Here is a 21,678-nt window from a genome sequence, read left to right on the forward strand (position 1 = left end):
ACAGAGTTTAAGCAGATCAGCAAATGGGTTAAAGATGTCCAGGAAAAGCTAAGGTGCTCGTGGGTAAGATGATTAAGGTGTCTTCTCAATGGTTAGTAGTTAATTAACATATGCAATCCTTCAGTATTTAAAGTTTTTCTTATAAGAGAAACTGGCTTTTCAAATCAGATCATAAATCTACCAATTCTTCTATTTGAGTTTGGAATTGAAACACTGCTTGTAATCTTTCTGAGAATTGCAGCATTCCCAGACTACTGTTTTTTGTAGTAACATAATTCGAGCAAGGCATGTAATCCTGCAATACCTGAGAACTTGGAAATTAATTCTGCTTTTCTCTATGTTTTTATTGTTTGCTCTTGACTCCTCTTCCTTTGTCATTACAAAAATTGGTGTGTGACATGTGCATACATTGCATAGATTGTAAACAGACTAGATAGCAGGCACGGGCTTCTCAGTAAACAAAGTCTTTGTGTACTTTCAGCCACTCATAATGTGAGGTTTAACTCCTCTCTAAGCAGTAGCTGGGTGCTCTCATTAGGCACCCAGCAGCCACTGCTGAGGCATGTGTTATTTTACAGGCTCAGATCATGAAGAAACAGAGTTCATTATTGTTCTACAGAGTGACAATTTTTCTTTAATTTCTCCTTTATGATATATCCTTACTCTTTACCTTCTAGGACAATTATGCAAGGTTGCCAAAAGTAGATACTATCATTCCTTTGCATGTGGATTTCTGTAGGACTTTCCTGTATTCAAAGTCTTTGAAGTGCTTTTTGTAGTGTTTGCCTGATGTGTCTGATGCTAGTTTTTGTTATTGTTAAAGCTCTGGTTTATTGATGGTAATGTTTGTCACTTAAAGCATGCTTTGAACCCAGGTATGTATCAGAATACACGCTACCCTTCAACACCTCTGTTTGTAAGTTTTCTTAGATAAACAAGCTGACATTAAATCCAAGGGAAATGCTTAAACCTGGGCTAATCAAATAATTTAAAAATGAGCATTTCCTTTCCATTTTTGTCTCATGTCCTGTTCACTTTTCATAAATACAGTATTCTCTGTGTGCAGTGACCACAAGGTTTTTTTTTCACAATGATGTAAAAATCATTGTATGATTTAGATTCATTAAAGATGCAAAAACTAAGCGAGCTGAGGTGCAAATGCAGCTCTGCTAAATAAATGAGCATTGAAACTGGAAATAGAATCACAGTTGAGAATTGTTAAACACACTTTATCTCCATTAAGAAAAGATTTGCTTGGTACAGAGGAAGACAGGGTCCCTTTTTGAGTAACAATCATTTGTACAAGATCAAGAAAGCAAAAAATAGCTATTTATGTGGCAGCAGATCAGTATTTGTCACTTCTGGGATTTTTGGAGTTCTGTTGCTGAACATTTATTGCCAAGCTCCACTAACTGTTGCCAGTCAAGTAGCTGAAATCAGTGAATGGCAGAAGTTTCTTCAATAATAGCTAACAGAGTGAAGAACACCAGACTTGCATTTTAGGTGCATGGAGGCAGTGGGAAATGTTTGGGAAAGAGGCCTGAGCGGGATCACAGAATTATCAGCTGGAGGCAGTGTTGGCTTTGTGAAGAAGAGCACCACCAGATTCCCAGCACTTTGAGACTGAACATCTTATGGGAATTTTCTACTGGAAAAATTCCCATGAGTTTTCCTTCATGAACTATTTCTTTTCAAGGTGGTCGCATTTCATAGATGAATAAAATCAAAGGAGTTCTTGGTGATGAAGGATGGAAGAGCAAGGTAATGGTTGAGCTATGGTGTTACAGAGAATACATCTAGGATCTTTCAGAGCACCAAAAACTGTTTAGAAAGCTTTGCATCTCTTCCAGGTTGTGATCCTGATGATCCTGTGCATACCCTTTAATTCTGTGTCTCACAGCTACTTACTTTATGTATTTTCACTGTCTCTGCTTCACTGTAATTTTCCTAGGAAAAATTGCTGTCCATCCTATTACAAACTATTTCAGGAATGCATCCTTGGTGGATACTGAGGCTGTACATTGCTTTTGCTTTTTGACTTACACTGGAATGTGTTCTAAACTTGCTGAAGCTTAAGGTTTATATTTTTGTCTTAAGAATCTACAGATGTATTATTGGCATTAGGGCTTCCATATTCTCTGTTGTATATGATAGTTAATAGCATAAGGTACAAAAGGAGTTTTAATATTTTGGCAATAAAAAAAATATTTTAGTAACAAAATTATTAGGAAATTTGAAATAAGTAGGCTGTAAGAACCAAGGCCTATTTCTGACTGTTAAGATACAGTTGGGTATGTTCTACATAGGACTTTTGGCTGGGTGAACATTTAGTATTTATTTATGTGTTTACAAATGATGCTTTTCTGAAACTTAATGGAAGATTTTGACTTTCTGCAATTTTTACTTAAGTTTTAGTAGTACATATTTTGGATTGTTACAAATAATAAGGCTGATTTTTAAGTTCTTGTTTTGCCTGGTGGTTTTGAATTAATTTTTAAAATTAATAGTTCCGCTTATCACTTTGTGTTTATTTCTTGTTATAACTTGTAGGCCTCCAATAGCCAAGCATCGCCACAATCTGCTACCACACCAAGGATGGAAAGTACTACAGGAACTGCAATTGCTACCTCTTCAAGAACTCCTCCATCACTCAGTCTTCAGGGTCCCCTGTGTCCTCCTGTGTGTCCCCCAGCTCCATTAGAAGAATTGTCTCCAGACAGCATTGATGCTCACACGTTCGATTTTGAGACTATTGCCCATCCAAACTTGGAGCAAGCTCTTAAGCAAGGATCATTAGACTTGGATTCATTAGCAGAGAGTCCAGAATCTGACTTTATGTCAGCAGTAAATGAATTTGTGATAGAAGAGAATCCAGCGTCTCCTAATGTAATAAGTGACCCACAGAGCCCGGAAATGATGGTGGAATCTCTTTATTCTTCAGTTATCAATGCAATAGACAGTAGACGTATGCAAGATACAAGTTCTTGTGTTAAGGATGTTTCAGTAGAAAATGCTTCTCTCAGTGTTCGTGTGGAGAAGTGTAGGGTTATTGCTCAAGACTCAAAGGTACATTTAAGAGGCATAAAAGAAGATCTTTGCCATTTCAGAACACTTGTACAAAGAGAACAGTGTGACTTTTCTAATTCTTTAAAATGTACTTCCTTAGAAATAGTAAATACGATTGAAAAGGTAAAACTTTCACTTGAAAAAGCACTAAATGATAAACATCAAAATGAATTGCAGTCTTTGAAAAGTGAGTATGAAACTAAAATTAATAAATTATTGGAGGATGGTGAAGAAAGTAAAAAGAAAATCAAAAAGTTAAAAGGGGATCTGTTAGGCCTTGAGGAAGTTCTTCAGAATAAAAATGATGAATTTGCAATAGTAAAGAATGAGAAAGAAGCTGTAGTTTGCCTTCAGAATGAAAAAGACCAGAAATTACTTGAATTGGAATGCCAAATGGAGACACAAAGTTCTGAAATCAAGGAATTGAGGCAGTCACGTGAAATAGTTCTTGAAGACTTGAAAAAACTTCATGTTGAAAATAACGAGAAACTGCAACTCCTGAGGGCAGAACTTGAGAGTTTAGAGCAAAGCCATTTAAAAGAACTGGAAAGCAACCTACAAGCCAGGCATTTACAGGAGTTTGAGAAGGTCTTAGCTGAGCACAAGGACTGTTTGGATAAATTAAATAAAGAGAACCAGCATAAACTTGAACAAATGCAGGAATCTCATAAAGTAGTTATGCAAGAGAAACAACAACAAGTAGAAGAGTTACAACTCAAAGTTTCAGATCTGTCTGATTTGAGGTGTAAGCTAGAAGTTGAACTTGCCCTGAAAGAGGCAGAAACTGATGAAATGAAGCTTCTTTTGGAAGAAAGCAGAAACCAGCAACAAGAGACGTTAAGATCTCAGATTGACAAGGAAACAGAAAGCTTAAGAAAGGAGATAGATGAATTAAACAATAAAATACAAATCAGCAGTGATGAATATCAAGTGGGCTTATCAGAACTAAGGACTCTGATGACAATTGAGAAAGATCAGTGTATTTCTGAGCTAGTAAATAGATATGAAGAAGAATCAAATTTGCTTAGAACTGAATTAAATAAAGTAACTCTTCTTCATCAAAAAACTGCTGAGGCAGAAAAAAGACTTTCAGAGCAAATGACAGAACTGCAAAGTAAGTTAGAGTTGGAAACGAGTGCACTAGAGAAGGAAAAAACAGAAAAATTATCTCTCTGTGAGCAGCAGGAAAAATATGAAGCCATTATCCATAAGCTAAAGGAAGAGAAAGAACTGTTAGTATCTAACCACGAACAAGACAGGCAGTTGCTCATTCAGAAGCTCAGTTGTGAAAAAGAGGATGCAGTGCAAACTGCTTGTAAAGAGTTGGAGTTGCAGAGGGAAGCTGCTGAAAAAGGGCTTTTGGAAAAAATACTACAACTTGAGATGCAAGTGAATCAGAGGTACTGTAACAATTAAGTTACTGTGTTTTTCTACTATTTTAATCAATATGTTATATCCAGGACACTCTGTGCAGTAACTAAAATAGTTTTATTTCTACATTCACATTTCAAGTTGCTTCCTTTTTATAGGTACTGATGTCCCCATCAGTCTGGAGTTAATCTCAAAGATTGTAAAATATGTTGTACAGGATGATTTCAAGACAGCCATGAAAGTTTTATATTTCAGTCGTGCTGATAGAGTGTTTCCACAGTAGCAAGTTACTTGAAATTCTGATTTTGATGGTCTCAGCCCCTCTCTCTTTTCCCAACCTTGCTCTGCTAGCACTTTGAGAACATGCAGTGGCTGGCTTTTAGGTTAGCCTGATAACTTTCTTTATTGGATAGCTGTACAGTAGGTTGGTGATAATGGTCTATGAAAACTTGTGTTGGAATTTATACAGGATTGACTGAGACCTGTCCCATGGCCACATGGACTTCCATAGACTTTTGTTGCCCCATTTACATACTTCAGGATCCTCAGTTTAAGCTTCATATGAAACACAAAGGTGCAACATAGTCATAAAGAACACTCTAACATCACTGTTTTTCTTTGTTAATTTCTGCAGAGATTTTCCTTTGCCAAGAATGCATAGAATTATTCATTCTGACTTCTCGTATTTTATGTACTTATGAGCTCATAATGCCTGCCAGCAGCCTAGATTGTGCTGTCTTAGAATGGAAATAGAATTTTTCAGTGTGACTAAGGCTTAGCAACAGTATTTTTTTTTTTTTTAAATACTAGCATTACTTATTTATATTCTTGTAGTGTGAATCAATGCAACATATAGGTCTTGTTTGTAAAATATCTAAACAGATTAATTTTTTTCCCAGGTATTAGGCTATACCAGGTATGTGAAATGGGCAAAGATCAATAAAATGGGCAGAATGGGCATAAAAGCAAAAATACTGCAAAAGATTAAGTTAGCTTTTAAATTTTGAGTGTCAATGTACTGTTAAAAAAAAAAGGTAAGAGAGGGGGGAGGTCATGCACAGTCCAAGGGAAATGGGAGTATCTTCACTGGAATTGTCTGCTACCTCACGTTTTTCAAATGCAAGCAAATCCGTCATTAATTATGTGATGTGTTAGTGCCTGTGTTTTCTTGTCAATGCATAAAGAAATGCATCAAGATAATATTGTTCTTTGAATTAAGATTGGGATATAATGAAACTTTAAAACAGCCCTTAATTGAAGAAAATATTCTCTTAATGAAATACAGTGAAATGAGAAGAAAAATTATAAATTCTGCATTCTTTCCCTTTTCTGTGTATTGATTCGTTGTAGAAATTTGAAGAACTTGACTCAGCAGGAAAAAGATGTAGCTATGTCATCAGACTTTCTAAAAATCCACCCACACTTAAATTTGAACTTGTAAGCACAGCTGTGTGTCTTCTATCCAAACTGGATAAAACAGATAATGTATTTAAAAGAAATATTACGTGCTTCAATCTAAAGAAGTGCTGTTAGTTATAAGTTTTGTCAAATAATTTAATTTTTAGTGTGCTGTTGGAATATATTTTGCCTCCTAATGCTTCTTTTTATGCTTTTAGTCTGCTGGTAGTTTTTTTTTTTTTTCTCTATGAATCGAGATACCTTTTATCTCCAAAGGGCATATATGTTAAGTAAATCTGTCCTAATATTTCAAAGTCACTATTTAGTTGTTTGTAATGGTAGAAAGCAACTTTTATTTAGCATGTGACTGTTTGTTGTTTTGGCAAGAGTAATGTTACATTAGCCATTCAGAAGGTACAGGCAGAAAGAGGGATTGTTAAATTTGATCTGAGTATTGCGCTGGTGTCAGGGATTTACTTTTTGAACTTTTATGAAAATGAACAAAAATATTTAGAGGCAACAAAGAAGTGTTTGCTATCCATGCATTACCACAGTGTAAAAATTAATGTGGTTTGGTGTGTCTGAAAATCAAGTCATTTTGATTAGGAAAGATAATAAAACTGTAAGGCATTTGTAGTTCCATTTTCTGCACTATGTAGTAGTGTAAAACAGTAGAGAAAACGCCAATATCTTTAATGATTTGTTGTTAAACATTTTGAAGCTGTTTTCTGGTTAGTTAAAATATATATAATACTGTAAAGTAAATATTATAATACTGTAAAGAATGTCAGACATAGAATAGGAATCCCAGCTGCTTTGAAGATGGAATTACTGCTTGGTATCTTCCAGTCTTGGTATTGTCCAGCCACTTCTGTCAGACCACAGCAGAGCACATGTCCTCTGTCTCTTTTAGCTAGGCTTCATTTAGAAATGAATTGAAATTTAATCAAGCATGAAAATGTTTTCTTGGTGGCACAAAAAAAAGACTTGCCTGAGTGTTTAATGACTTTCTTCACTCTGCTTGTTTTACTTCTGACTTCTAGAATGTCAGAGGCTCTTTACCACTCTGAGAACTTCAGTTGGCTTCCAGAGCTCTTTTATTTAAAGCTTCTTATGGGCTTTTTGAGTGCTTAGCTGCTGCGTAATAGTTTGTATATTCAGTATATGCCCATTTGGTAGAACAGCAGTATTGTTAAGTACATCCTTTGTCATCTTAGAGCACAAGTGTTTGCTTGCAAAGAAACCCCAATCTGAAGATAGGTACTTTTGGTATCTAGAAAACAATAAAGCTAGGCATTGTCACTGTTGCTGTAGTTGATAGACCTTTCTAGATTAAATACTTAAACTGCCTGGTACAGTGATGAGGTATAAAAACTGGTAATGTGCTAGCATCATTTGCAGAAAAGCAATATCCTTTACTTGGCTGTTATTTGCAAATAGTACTCCAGGCAATCCATCTGAGAGGCAGATGATTCCTGCTTTGGTTTAGTTCAGCTAAGAGCTTTGGGTTTAAATATGATTAATTTTAATATCCATATGGTTTGCATATGATTCTGGTGAAGATGAATAACAAAAAAATAAAATAATGCAGTTTTTCACAATTCTTGCCCTACATAGGGGTTTCTCTATTCTGAAGTTCTTGTGGGAGGTTCTTGATAATTCAGGCTGAAACACAGAAGAGTGTAGTTAGTTTTTGCTTCAGTGGTGAAAAGTACTTAGCCTATGTAACAATGTTTCAAAAGCCATTTAATGTTATCCTTAAACCATTATTTTTCCTGCCTTTGTGACTGTTGATGGTTTCCTTCATTTATGATCACTACTGCTTTCTTCCAGATTCTGCATTCCAGAGTTCTGAATTTCACATCTGGATTCCTTAGCATTAGATTTATTGCTGAATTGGTTTCCTTATGTGATATTTCTGAAGGCTTTGCCTTTTGACATACTCTGTATCTTTGTAAAGTTGATAGTTGTTTGTTCTTTTTATCACTTTCCACGCCTTCTGTTACATTTGTAAAAGTATAAACAGAAGTCCTCCCCCCACAACAAAACTTCAAAGTTAGAGCCAGTGTGCTACACCAAAAGCACAGAATGCCCAAGAGTAAGAATTGGTGAGATGCTCATGATTAAAAGTAGAATTGAAGTCAGTAATGGCTGAATTGCAATATAGTATTTATTAAATATTTCAGGAATAATGTCTCAAAATGAATGTCTGACATTTTTAGTGTGTGCTTGTTTCATACATTGTGGGGCTTGGTATATGCTGCACATTTAAAGCCTAAACATTTTCTTTTAAGTCCTCCTGCTGAATCATCTGCTGAATCAAACTTAGTTGCTGAACTTCAGGAGAAGCTTCAGGAAGAAAAAATGAAGTTCTTAGAGCAACTTGAAGAACAAGAGAAAAGAAAGAATGAGGAAATGCAGAACATCAGAACGTCGCTCACTGCAGAGCAGCAGGTAAAGCTGATTTTTTAAAAATTATTTTTGCTCCCATGACAGTTGTGTTCTTTTGCTGCTTTGAAATTAGAGTACAGCTTTCTCTTTTGCTCTGTAACACTTGCACATTCTAAACCTGTGTGATTATCTGAAGGCAGGATAGGATGTGTTAATAGAATCAAACATTTAATCATTAAAAAAAAATCCAAAAAACCCAAGCAAACGAAAAAACCCCTCTGAAAAAAATAAGACCAAAAGGCCAAACCAATTACCAAACAAATGGCAATCCAAATTCAGTTTTTAAGTGCTTGAAATTCATATTCATTCATCTCTTTAACTGCAGAAAGATACCAGGTGTTACAAAATTTGTGGACAACACTAAATTAATTATTTGAAATACTAATTGTTTTGGAAGGCTGCTTACTGGCTTTTAAAGTTTATTGCCATGGACAGGTGGTGTTTTGAGGTTCAAAGCATAAATACATTGTATTTTGAGGTTCAAAGTATGTTGCATTTTACATAATAAACTTTAAGCCATTTTGTACTCCTTATCTTGATTAAACAATCATGTTGCACTGGATTAATATTTTAATATCTGTATCCACACTTTTTTTTTTCCTTTCAAAACATCTTGAGCCTCTTAGTTTCTGTAGATGAGTCTTGAGTTCTTAAATTAAATCTCTGTTAGTTACAGCTATTATCTGCAGCTTTATTGCCTTTGAACACTGAGAAAGGATTTTCTGTTTTAAGCACTTCTCCATACTGTAGCTGTGTTAGGATCAAATAAGGACAAAGAGACAAAGGTGGTGATCAGCCAGCTTAGTGAATGAATGCTATGAATCACTTTTGTTGCAGGGAACACAGAACTGCAGATGGCTATAAAGAAAGGAGAATTATTGCAATTGGGCTGTAAGCATTAATACTGAACTTAGCCTTACATAATAAATCTAATGGGAAATTTTTCCTGCATTGGTAATCATTAGATTCATTTTACCAATATTCCTTAGTATTCCATTTTTCTCATTATCTAATAGTATTTTTCATTTTTGCAGCAGAGCAGGGAAGGGAAGGTTCTGAGGCTTTGACAGCAAATTCCAGGGAAAGCTGGAACTTTTTAAAGACATAACAAGAACAACCTACCACCCCCCCAGAAAGACCCTAACCAAAGCAGACAAATACCCCAAAAACAGAAAAATGGTGCATCAGTCAGTGCTGATGGTTTACTTCACTGGCTGTGCTGATTACTGAACGTTTTGGGTATTTAGTCTTGCCTTTGTCTTTTTTGAGTTCTGTTTTCTTTCCTCTATGTGGTTTCCTTAGTGATGTCACTTATGCTTGAGGTGTGAGAGTTTTGTTATGCATACATACAACAAAAGCTGCTGTGCCCTGTGTAAGGTGTGGAGCCAACCAAATAGTTTGCGTTTTAAGACTGAGAGTTGATAGGCATATATCAATACAATCTTCAAATTCACAGAAAAATGAAAGTTAGTTTGAAATACCCTTTTAATAGATGTTGTTGGTAGATTTTGTCTGTCTCTTCAGCAGCACCCTAAGAGTAAAAGGGCACAATGGTCAATAGAGGGAAAGATTTGTCAGACTGGTACTGAAGGCTATGCTGGCCTCTTTTTATGTTCACCTATTCAAGCTATTAACCAGGATTCCTGTGTATCTTTTGCAACAATTAATTGTTCACTGACTTGAAACATGTTTTAAATTCAGTTTATAGTGTATCGATAATGGTATTTTTCTTTTTCATTGTATGTAATATATCTGGATGCAGTTCAGCTTTATCTTAATAATTTGAACCCTTCAAGTAACTCTTAAATACAGATTTTCAACTATTTTACATTAGCTGGAAAGAAAGTATTATAGTTAAAGAAAAAACAACAACTTATGATTTTAAAAATTATGTCTTTACTGATACTGTATGTATCAGGCTTGAGGGAATGAGGGTTAAAAATAAAATTAATTGCAAGAAAATTTTACAAACAAACATAAAAATAAAATGTACAGGCATTTTATCTCTTCACCAAAGCAACAAGTGAAAAAGTTGTAATTTTCTGTTTAACTATAATGTAGAAAACTGAAATGTATGCTGTCTTTTGTACTATTTTGCATTGTATTTTTACAGTACGTTCCTTATTTCAGTAATACATCCTTTCTGTTTTCAGACCAACTTTAACACTGTTCTGGCAAGAGAGAAGATGAAAAAAGAAAATATAATTAATGATCTTAGTGACAAATTAAAAGTGCTTACACAACAGCAAGAAAAAGATAAGGGTAAGCAAAGTTCTGAAGAAATATTCATATTTTCTAATAGGGCTATTCCATTCTGTGCAGATTGGTTTTGATCCCTAGTGCTGCTATAATTAAAAGAAATTTTGTTTATTTGTGTCATAGATTTGATTGAAACACTTTCTGAAGATCGAGCTCGCTTACTTGAAGAGAAGAAGAAGCTTGAAGAAGAAGTTAATAAGCTGAGAAGTAGTAATTTTTCTCCATCAACCTACTTGGCAGCAGTGTCAGAAGCTTGTGGAGCCTGTGCAGCTGATGTGCCCACTGACACAGACAGATTGGTTGCTGACTTTGGGGCTGAAGGGAGAATGGACTCCACCATGGAAACCAGTATGATGGCTGTGCAGTAAGTGTGGGGCATTAGAGTAGAAATACACAAAGCATGCTCTCATTCTGGGTGGTGTGAAGCACAGATGAGCGTGTTTAACTGTCCCCCTGCCTTTGATACCCTTCCTGAAAATATTCTTTTAAAAATACATGTGCATCAAAATGTACAGTGTGGGTTTGATGACTTTGAAGAATGCAGCTTCAAGGTGAAACTTGGCTCCACAATCATGGCATGAAAGAATATACCTCAGTACAGAAAATCTTAAGCTAAAGAGAAGGAAAACTGTAATGGTGAATGAGCTGGGAGGCTGCTTGTTACTGACACATCTTTTGAGCAGTGTCTCCCTTTCATGCCACTAGTGTTTTAAGGAATCCCAGGCATCTCCCCCAGACCTTTCACAGAAGAAACCTGACTGGGACCCAGACAAGAGGAGCAAGGTTTTTACCTGAGGAACAAGAATAGAATTGTTAGATGTGTTTACATTGACTTTAGTCTGTCCATCACAACTGATGCTGCCTAACCCAGAATCACATACCCAGAGCACTAAAGGGCTTTGTGGAAGTGAAGATGAAAACAGTTTGTCCTTGCCAAACTAAATTTGCATTCATAATAAAACAAGGAACTACTCTCTCTTTAGAAAAAGAGCTGTTTCTTATAGTAATCATTCTATCCATTCATTCATTCATTTGCATTCTCAAAACAAATGTACAAAAAAATTAAAGTGAGCTTGTGAACAAAAAATTTATGGCTCAACATATGATTAGACAGACACTTTTACAGGTTTCTGTTGACTGCTTCCTATTACATGAGAGCTAAGCAGCTTTTTAACTAAAATGGAGTAATGATTAGTATGGTTCAATGCTGATTCTTTCAGCATGTGTCTGTCAATGCTAGCAAAAATACAGTACTGTTCACTGAGTGAGGATGGCAGGTAGATGTGTAAAAGACAGTTTTTGATGATCAAAAAAAGTTTTTAACCTATCCATTTTCTTTCTCTTTTAGTGAAAATGTTCATATGTCTGAAGAAAAGCAGAGGATAATGTTGTTAGAAAGAGTGAGTAGATTGTTTGTGAGGTTAAGTGTTTTGACTAAGTACTTAAAAATATATGCATGTGAAGTTGTGACTTTCTCAGTTATATGCTCTGATGCAATATAGTGTCTGCAAGAATTATAAATATGATTTCAGGGAATGTTTTTTTGTTGTGCTTTTGGGTCACTGTAATTCAGTGATATCTTGTAATTCAAGATAACTATTAAAACATTACTCTTGGTCTATCCTTGTTATGTTTAGGTAGGCTTTAGTATGAATGACTCAGGTGTAATGTCTCTTTTTGGGAGTGGCAGATCATTGACTCAAAGAATTCCTCTACAAGATAAAAGTTACAATTTATTTTTCTATTAAGCCATACAAAACAGCTGGATAGGATTTAAGATTGTTTTTTGAGTTTTTCATGAAAATGGGTAATTTCTCCTTGTAGGCTGTATTCTTGGTAAAATGTGAGATTTACCTCTAGTAGTTACACTGGAGTATTTCAGATTCTAGTAATTTTTAACTGACCAGTCATATCTAAGTTCATTTCAGTTGTCTTTTTAAAGTCGACCTTTTTTTTTATAAAAAAGATGTCATTAACTTCCAGGATCACTTGGACTAAAATCTGTGACCAAATAAAGAACAGAACTGCTTTCTGTTAATGATGCAGCTTCCTGGATTTTTCTGACTATGAGCACATACATGCTGTTTTCTGTCATCTGATTACAAAGGATTTGTTGTAGAAAGCTATAGAAGCTATTTGTTGTAGAAGCTATAACATAGTAATATATTACATTTCTTTTGCTGTTCTCTCATTGACATGTTTTTCTAACTGAAAGAGGAATATGAGTATGGAGGTAAAATCTTAACAGTAGAGTTTGTAACACTAGGATAATTACTAGACTTCAAGGGGAGTTTTGCATGTTTTTGTTCAAAAGATATTTTGATAATTGTTTTAGAACTGAAAAATATAGTATTGTACAAGTAGGGCTCTAGTCATATCAGAACATTTAAAAAAAAATGTTTATACTGTATAAAGTATAATATCCAATTAATCAGATTAAGATTTTCTTGTAGACTTTGCAGTTGAAAGAGGAGGAAAATAAGAGATTAAATCAAAGATTGGTAAGTACTTGTGTAATACATTTTTTAAGCCTCATGAAAAATAAAAAAAGCTTTAAAATGCTAAGTTTGTTAAAACCTAAAAATTTTTTTTTATTAATTTTAGAAATATTTTAAGGGTTAAGCAAGTGGTAAATAGGTAAGCTGATAACCTTCCAGAGGTACCTGAGCTTAGTCTTCTCATGGAAAAACATTCACAGGACTGGAGAGTGACTTCTTCCCAAAGAACACAGACCACCCAGAATTGGAGTTAGGGGGTGTGACTTTCCAGGGCACCATGACTCAGTTTTCAGTAGCTTGAAGGCCAGTTTACAAGAATATAAATATGCCTGCACTTTAAACATAATTGGGAGTGTTAGCAATAACTTACAGATTGTTTTGTGAAAACTGCACCTGCCTGCTTTGTAAGGTGTGAAACTGTAATTCTGCTTAGTAGTAGACAGCCACCATATGAAATGCTCAAATACAGTAAATGCCTATGGAAGGAAAAATAATTTAGTGACAGAGTTCCCTTTATTCCTGCACTATAATTTCTTCTCCTTTTATTTATTCCCACTTTATCCTTGCTAGCAGGTCTCAGTTTTAAATCTTAAAAAAATTCCTGTATGTGTGGGAAACAGGTGCATCCTTCGGTTGGACTGGCCATGGAGATCACACTTTAAGTGATAGGTGATACCTAGAAGTTTGGTAGGAATTGATATCTGTGTTGTGGGAAGTTGCACTTCATGTCAGGTGTAAGAAAGGATTGCAAGACACATACAAGTAAAATTTTTAAAGGATTTTTTTAAATTCAGAATGTCAGTAAAGTACACAGAATTTATTCAAGTATAGATTTTACAATAACACTTAAAATACACCCAGACAGTTTTCTAAACCTCTCTGTAGATTTCCTGAATCAAACTGTTGATCTGTCATATTAGAGTAAAATAAAATGGAACAAACACTGTACAAGACAAATAGAAGATTATTCTTGTTATGATTAATACAAAGCAATGTAGGAGAAATTGGCAGCTCATTGGTCTCTAAAGCAATTCAAATTTGATTTCTGAATGGGCACAGGAACTTCATATCTTTTCAATTCCTTACTTATAAAATGAGTTTTTACATAGATAAGTTTGTCTTTTCATCCTTCTTTCCCTCTCCCCTCCTTTTAAATGCAATTCTAAAATTGAAAGACACATCAACACTTAAATACCAATGGTTATTTTAATTGAGGTACTTTAGATAAGGAGCTCAGAAGGCATTCTGTGTGAAAAAGTAAATCTTCATAGGTCACTGGCTTTTGCAGAAGAACTTGTGTATTATTTCTACAATGAACTAAAAGGAGCTCCTTTTAATACTTGGAATTTTATTACAGGATTTTTGTTACAGTAAATTACTGAGAAATTTTTCTTTATAAAGGCTATTACAATTGTACTTATAAAACATTCCTTACTTGGTTTTAATGTAACTATTCTCAACACTCTAATTTGTTCTATTTTTCTTGAAGTTAGAAATTAGGGGAAAATGCAGAAGTCAAGCTATTTTGTGTTTTCATTTAACACTTACTCCAGTTTTGAAAAAATAGCAAAAAATTACCTGCTCTGGGTATTTGAGGAGAACTCTCAAACATTTTTGTGAACAGCCTAAGCAAATTTGACAAATGTCATGCTAGCTGCAACTTTTTCAAGAATGAAAGGTAGCCTTAAAAAAATCTGAAGATGGATCGTGTAAAGAAAACTGCTAAAAGTGTTATCAGAATTTGAGAGCTTTCTGTGATGTATTGCATTCAATTTGGACCCATTCTTTGAAGAAATTAAGAAAATGAGCTGTGAATAGGCTTCAAGCTCATATGGAGACAGGGGCTGGTACTGCCTCTGGGGAAGGCAGGGGGCAACATTGACAATAGGAAGGAAATTCACTGTAGGGAACAATATTTGAGTTACAGCTGAAAAATCACATGCTAATCTTCAAGTGTGAGCAATCTAGATTTGAATAGCAAGTATAAATGGTCCAGGAAGTGGGAATGGATGGAAAATCTGCAGGATCTCTAGTCAGAGTTTCTGTGGAGCAGTTATGAATTGTCTTTTGTGAGGAGGTTACCAGAGGGTAATGGAACTGATACATTTACATCTGACAGCTTCCCCTGCTACTTGCCTGCCTGTGGGATAGGTGTTCCTTTAGAGATAGAAGTAGCATTAGTCAGACATTGTCATTTCTTGTTATCACAGTTGTTATAGAAACTTTGTGTGCACTTACATGTATTTTTAGATTTAGTTTGTCTTATTGAAGTTGATCCATGTGCTAGTATGCTATAAATTTAAACAGAATTAATGGTAAGTATACATGTATGAGATAATAGTTATGTCAAAACCTTACAGAAGTGAACCTTGGTTTGTTCTTAGTAAATCTGACTCCAGTTTTGTTCCAGGGAGTGCTGCCCTGTTGATTACAATAAAATTTAGATTTTGTGACAGTTTGTACAAAAAATTGAGAGACTGTGTTGAGCTCAACATCTAGAGTTTAATTGTAATAAATGTTTAATCTCTGGTGTTCTATCATCAGCCTTTTCTAGTGGCAGTGACTTCTCTGTTAGAATTAACAGTTTTGTCATAGGTCTTGTGTATGCCCAGAATAAATCTTCACTGGCACTGATATGAAAAGCCCTTCCTGGTTTTTAAATAATGAAGAAGTTAGTTATGCAGGAACTTTTATAATCAAAGGTAGCTATTAAAAAAGACCATACAATAATAAAAACCAGAACCAAATCACAAACCACCAAACTTGCTACAGAGCAGGATGACAAAAGTATGGTCAGTTTTCTGAGTGAATATAAAATCTGCAAGACTAGGCACTCTTTGAAATCAATGAAAATTCCTCTTGATGTAGTCTTACCTGCAATGTACATTTCATCATAGCTTGCTTTTATATTTTTTTATAGATGTCCCAAAGCATGTCATCAGTATCCTCAAGACATTCTGAAAAAATAGCAATTAGAGAGTAAGTACCTGTTAATTTTCATATAAACAGATGGATATGCTTTCAATAAAATAAGTGTATAGTTAATGCTATAGTTCTTCTGTTCTTGCTCTGTGGTGAAAAGGTGCATAAATTACTATAATTTAGCCATCAGCTATTGAACAATCCCAGTTGAGCATAAATCAAATTTTATAAAGCCTTTTTATAAACAATAAAATGGCCTTTTGGAATTCTGTCAGTGACTTTCTTGAGTTCTGTACTTCATGGGATTTCTAGAATTCTGAGGCTTTTTTAAGATTACTTTTTTTGTTTATCTTTAACCTTGAAGTCATGCTAAGAAAAAGGAAATCTATCCATCCTGAATATGCATAGTGCTGTATTATATTTCAAGAGAAGTCTTACCTTCCTGAAGTTTTCAAAGTTCTTGTCTTACTCCAACAGAATGAAATAAAATTAGCTCAAGCATTTTGTTTTATCATATACAAACATTTTCTATTGTCAATCTGTTAGCAGCTGCATGTAAAATTGTTGCTGAAAAAAGAAGTATTCTTGTAAAATGTGAAAGCTACAGACAACTTCTTAATTAATATTAGGCTTATAAATTATTCGAGTAATAGAAAAAAATCTTTTGAGAAAGAAAACATTAAAAGAGGAATCTGTGCAGGTTTTCTGAATGACACCAATTTCCATTTTTGCTGTAACAAGATCAGCAGATGAGGAATCACTTTTCCCCTCTAGCATCTGAAAGTTGTTGCCAGTATCTTGGTAGTTTTGAGGAAGAAAATGGTGTGTCTGTCCAGTAGAAATGTTTTTATGTCAATGTAGCCTGTCTTCAAGGTCAGTCCAGACAGAAAAGCTTGGAGTATTGTTTATTTAATCTAGAAATGAACTTTAAAGATGATGACCTAAATTTCTCTAGTTTTACTCAGTTGACTGACTGTGTATCTGTAGTCTTCTCCTATGGAGAAGTTTTTTAATTTTCTTTGCACTGCCTCCCTTGTCCCCAGAGGAGTAGTAATATTTATTCTTAGAGCTTCCTCTTGTTCTAATGCTTAATTTGTAGCTATTATAGACTTCCTGTCATTAATGGGTAAATAATATACTTCCAACACTTTACACTGTGTAACAAGAAGTTTGGAGACAGAAGTTCTCTGAATTCTGTTACTGAAATGAGTAATGAGAACTTCTTATGTTACCCTGGTGTCAGGAAGAAGCAGAGTTTTAAAATTTCTTTTTTTTTGGCACAGTTGCCACAGTGTTTTCTTTGGCCTTTTATCATTAGATCAAAGATGAACACTTCATCCCTTCTTTATCTTGTGTGCTTAAAATTCTGAGATTGAAAGCCATAGAAATGTTTCTGCTGTATTTTTCGGTGTTCAAATATGCTTCAGTTTAAAACAGCAAAAGAATGTTTGTAAACACTACTAGACAGTGATGGTTGCCTTAAGTACTGTTGAATAAAAATAATACAAAACTGAAATATTAGCATTTAGTTAGGTACTTCTGATTATCTTCTAAAGCAAAACTGATAGTTCTTTTGAGAAAAATAATTTGAGCTGATGGGTGTAGAAGATTTGAAAGACACTTTTTGAAGATAGCCTGCTTTTGTTGACTTCAGAAAATAGATGAATATGAGTTGATGTAGCAAGTGGAAATGTCTACTGCTGTTCAGCTTTGTCTCATGCAATAGATGGGGGGAAAATGTAGTGTAATTAAAGTAGTTTTAAGCTTCTGTACTTTTTATAGTTAAGTTCTGTGATTTTATTTTCTTTCCCCCCCCAGTTTTCAGGTTGGCGATTTGGTTCTCATCATCTTGGATGAAAGGCATGACAACTATGTGTTGTTTACTGTTAGTCCAACCTTGTATTTCTTGCACTCAGAGTCCCTTGCTGCATTGGATCTCAAACCAGGTGAGTGTGGTAAGTGTCAGATTTTTTTCTAATTATTACCTCCTCTTACAACTAACACTCTTAACTTTCTAACATAAATGGTTTTTATAACTATGTATGTGATAAATACAAGAAGCATGTAATAGTTGTCAGCTATCTTTGTAGCTTTTGATACTTGGTCTGATGCAAAATGTCTTTCAAAGCAGAACATTTTAAAGTAAAAATTTATATAGATGTTAATCTCTTGGAAAACTGGGGAAAAATATCTGCCTCTTCAAAGTAAGCTGTAAAAAAAAAAAGGGAGAATATGCCAATTTGGTACATGCAGAGAGTATGTTAACATTCCCATCAGGCTGCTTTAACTACTCAGCATAAATAATAAATAAAAAAATGTAGACAACAGTGTATGGGAATTTGCAAGCAATATTTTTACTCATAGTTTTTCCACCAAATTTAAATGGTATTTATTACAAATTTTCAGAGAAGACTTTCTGTATTTCTTTATGTTCAAGTTGATGGCACATTTACTTTTTTCTCCCTTAATTTTCAAGGCTCTTTGTTGGCTTTTTTTTGGCAGCTATCTAAACTTAGCTAAACTGAAATCCTTTTAAATGAGGAAAAAATAGCAATGCTTTCCCTTAAACCATGAACTGCATGAAGTGGATTCATGGAAATGTCTTTAAACTATCATGTGTTTTTTGCAAACCCACTTGTGCTCCCAGCTTTGTAAAAACGTCTAAGAATATGCATCAAAAGAAAATGTGAACTAATTCTAACTTATCAGTGAAAGTTTCTATGTTATTGCATGTCACAAGCTGTCAAATAATTTCCCTGAGAAGACTCACTTGTAGGTTGCAGTTGTGTTGGAAGATGATAGATCTTGAGTAATTGTGTAGTCTCCAGAAGACCACTAAGCCCTAACTGGATTCTGAGTTTGCTGAAGGATTGGTGCCATCTGTCATCTATGAAACATAAGGGAAAAATACCTGTCTTGATTCCAGGTGTAATACATAGCTGTGTAAAATACAGTAGACTTTTCTTACTGATTTTTTTACATATTATAAGGTGAAAGCCATGTCAATTTGTACATTACTTCAAGTACCTTATTCACTGACCTGTCTGTTTCAAATGGACTTAGCTTGTTGTAGTCCTTACCAATTACTGAACAGAGTTAATCTCAAATCTGAGAAAACTACACATAAAACAAACATAAAGACTTATCAATTGCCTGAGGGACATTTGTCTTTGTCTCAGTGCTTCAGGAAACCCTGTCTTGATTCTATTTCTGCATTGGGAAAGTGGGGAAAATGAAATTCAGAACAGTAATTGTATTTGTGATAGGCTAATATTGGTATTGGTCTAGCTACTGCAAATTATTTTTTCAAGGGCCACCAAAATGTTGCATTTAAACCTGACCTTACTTAATGTTGTTCTGTTTATTTAAACTGAGGGTGTTTTTTTTTTAATTCAGCTTTTAATGAAAACTTAATGTAATATCCTGGTACCTGTAGTTGCTTATCCAAAATATTAAATATATTTTCTCTTTAGCATCGGGTGCATCTAGGAGACCTTGGGTGCTAGGAAAAGTGATGGAAAAGGAATATTGCCAGGCAAAAAAGGTAAGAAAATAGTAATGACAAACCATCTGTATTAATAGAGAAGAGTGTCAGTTTTAGTATTTTTAACAGTTGTGACAAATTCTCTCTGCAGAAGAAGTTAGATGAAAATTGCCCTAAGTTCTGCTATTCTTGCTTTTCTTTTGAGTCAGTGAATATCAAGAGTAGGGGAACCAGAAGAACAAGTGGGTTGGATATTTGCATCCACACTGTCCAGAGCCTTGCCAGATATCTGAGAGTCTCCTGAATACTGAGTAGTGGGAATCAGTTTGAGCTTAAAAATACAAAAATCAGTAGAATAATTCCACATTTTAATTTTCTTATTCTTTTTTTATAGGCACAAAACAGATTCAAAGTTCCTTTGGGTACAAAGTTCTACAGAGTGAAAGCAGTACCATGGAACAAGAAAGTATAACACAGCAAAGTTTTAGTTCATTCTGTCTATTCTTTTTTGACTTGTCCTTCAGTGCTCGTTCATCGCTCCAAATGCCAGGCCATCTTTTTATACTGAGGTCATGTGACAAGATACGTCATTGATGTACTGCTTTTACTTTTTAACAGGTGACATTTTAGAAATTCATCAAAAACTCTGGCCCTAACTGCTTCGATTTTTTTACCCAGATAACTTTAAGAGTGTGGACCAAATGAGTTCATTTTCTCGAAGGGCAACCACATGAAACATGGTTTGTTTGCCATGTTAATTGCCTGTTAAATATACATTAGCTTGTATTTAGATGTTAAATGTTAGTTACCATTATTACCAGCATATGTCCTTTTGTGAAATCATTATCAAAGTACTTGCACTCTTTAACAGATTCTTTATATGTGTAAAATTCATCAACTATTTAAAGAGGGTGTTCATTGCATGCAGATAATCATATAATTTTTCTTCAACATGAGTTTGCCTCAGTAGATGAATAAAAATAACTACTGCAGCTTGTTTCATTACATGAAAATGCTCTTTAATGTTAAAAAACCCTTGTAATTTGATGGACTGATTTTTGAAAATCAGTCACAGTTAGATCTGCAATCTTCAAAAGCACTTTCGATGGATTGATCACACAGATTCTGAAGGGAAGACACCTGTGCCATTTATTCAAGGTGGAGCACTTGTTCTTCCCAAGAAAACAGAAGTCTTGTATTAATCTATTTAGAAAAATCATATTGATGAAATTGTATTTCATGGTTGAGTTTCAGGAAAAAACTCATTGTACATTAACCATACAAGAGTCATTTAAGTAACAAATTATTGTAATTGTAAAAGACATGTAGAATTTTAAAACAATAAAGATTTGAAACTGTATGTGTTTGAAGTATTTGTGTGCCTTTAAAATACTCTCTCCCTTATTTATTTCATGTTAATTTGTTACTTCTTCTTTGTGATTTCATTACATAGAAATACCCAGATTTTCCATGAGAGGCAGTAATTTTCAAAAAAACTTCGGGAATTACAAGAATTACCTTGTAATCTTATAATTACCATAAAAATGAATTTGTCAGCATATTAAATGGATAAAGGACAATTTTAGTAGTGATATACTGCCTACATTTTTAAAATGTAGTCTTATTTATTTTATTTTTCATAACAGTATAAAAGGGATGTACTATAAATATGTAGCCAGTAGGAAGTAAAATTATGAGGTCAGTTATGAGTTTATACCTAGGATTCAATCCATAGGGTTATTCAGCTGTAATTTATCTTCAGGTGTGGAGTGAAAGAGGAAGAAAAAAGAAATGAAAATCTCAGTGCTTCTGCTCATATGTTGCAAATAATATTTCTCTAGACTTATCAGTCCAGAATATACAGAAACATCTGTGTATGTTTTATTTAAAATTTTGTTCCATAAAAATTTTAAGTTGAGATTTTTATGAAATGCATGAGCTTGTAACTGTATCATATCTTTGATTAAATAAATCTGAGACAATTGATCTGTGGAAAACAGAATGTCGTTTCATCAAGTTGCATTCTCACCTGGTTGTTTAATTTACTAGTTGATGTACTGACTTCTTAAAATTAGTTTTCAAATGTGCATTGTTCTTCAAGAATTGTGTTACCATAGTTGAGTACTGCACAGTGTCAAATGTGTAAATAGCATAGATCTATAGGACAGGTTTAATGCATATAAAAGCAAGCCAAAGAAACAACCCATGATGCAATGTTTTTTATAATTG

General features: G+C 34.3%; 1 protein-coding gene across 3 annotated transcripts in view; it reads left to right on the forward strand.

Annotated features, from left to right (window-relative positions):
- Nucleotides 1-20,809, forward strand: part of RB1CC1 (RB1 inducible coiled-coil 1) — a 65,120-nt gene extending 44,311 nt beyond the window's left edge. For 2 of the 3 annotated variants that reach the window (XM_056483998.1, XM_056483999.1), the window contains exons 15-24: nucleotides 2,551-4,466; nucleotides 8,130-8,289; nucleotides 10,440-10,548; nucleotides 10,669-10,909; nucleotides 11,894-11,945; nucleotides 12,999-13,046; nucleotides 15,964-16,022; nucleotides 17,784-17,920; nucleotides 19,439-19,509; nucleotides 19,844-20,809. In XM_056483998.1, the coding sequence (XP_056339973.1) occupies nucleotides 2,551-4,466; nucleotides 8,130-8,289; nucleotides 10,440-10,548; nucleotides 10,669-10,909; nucleotides 11,894-11,945; nucleotides 12,999-13,046; nucleotides 15,964-16,022; nucleotides 17,784-17,920; nucleotides 19,439-19,509; nucleotides 19,844-19,921 (2,871 nt within the window). In that variant the 3' untranslated portion in view covers nucleotides 19,922-20,809. The remainder of the gene's footprint in view (nucleotides 1-2,550; nucleotides 4,467-8,129; nucleotides 8,290-10,439; nucleotides 10,549-10,668; nucleotides 10,910-11,893; nucleotides 11,946-12,998; nucleotides 13,047-15,963; nucleotides 16,023-17,783; nucleotides 17,921-19,438; nucleotides 19,510-19,843) is intronic. The other variant, XM_056484000.1, reaches the window with a different exon arrangement.
- The last annotated feature ends 869 nt before the right edge of the window (nucleotides 20,810-21,678 follow it).

Source organism: Oenanthe melanoleuca, chromosome 2 (genome assembly GCF_029582105.1).
Source record: "Oenanthe melanoleuca isolate GR-GAL-2019-014 chromosome 2, OMel1.0, whole genome shotgun sequence".
Lineage (NCBI taxonomy): Eukaryota > Metazoa > Chordata > Aves > Passeriformes > Muscicapidae > Oenanthe > Oenanthe melanoleuca.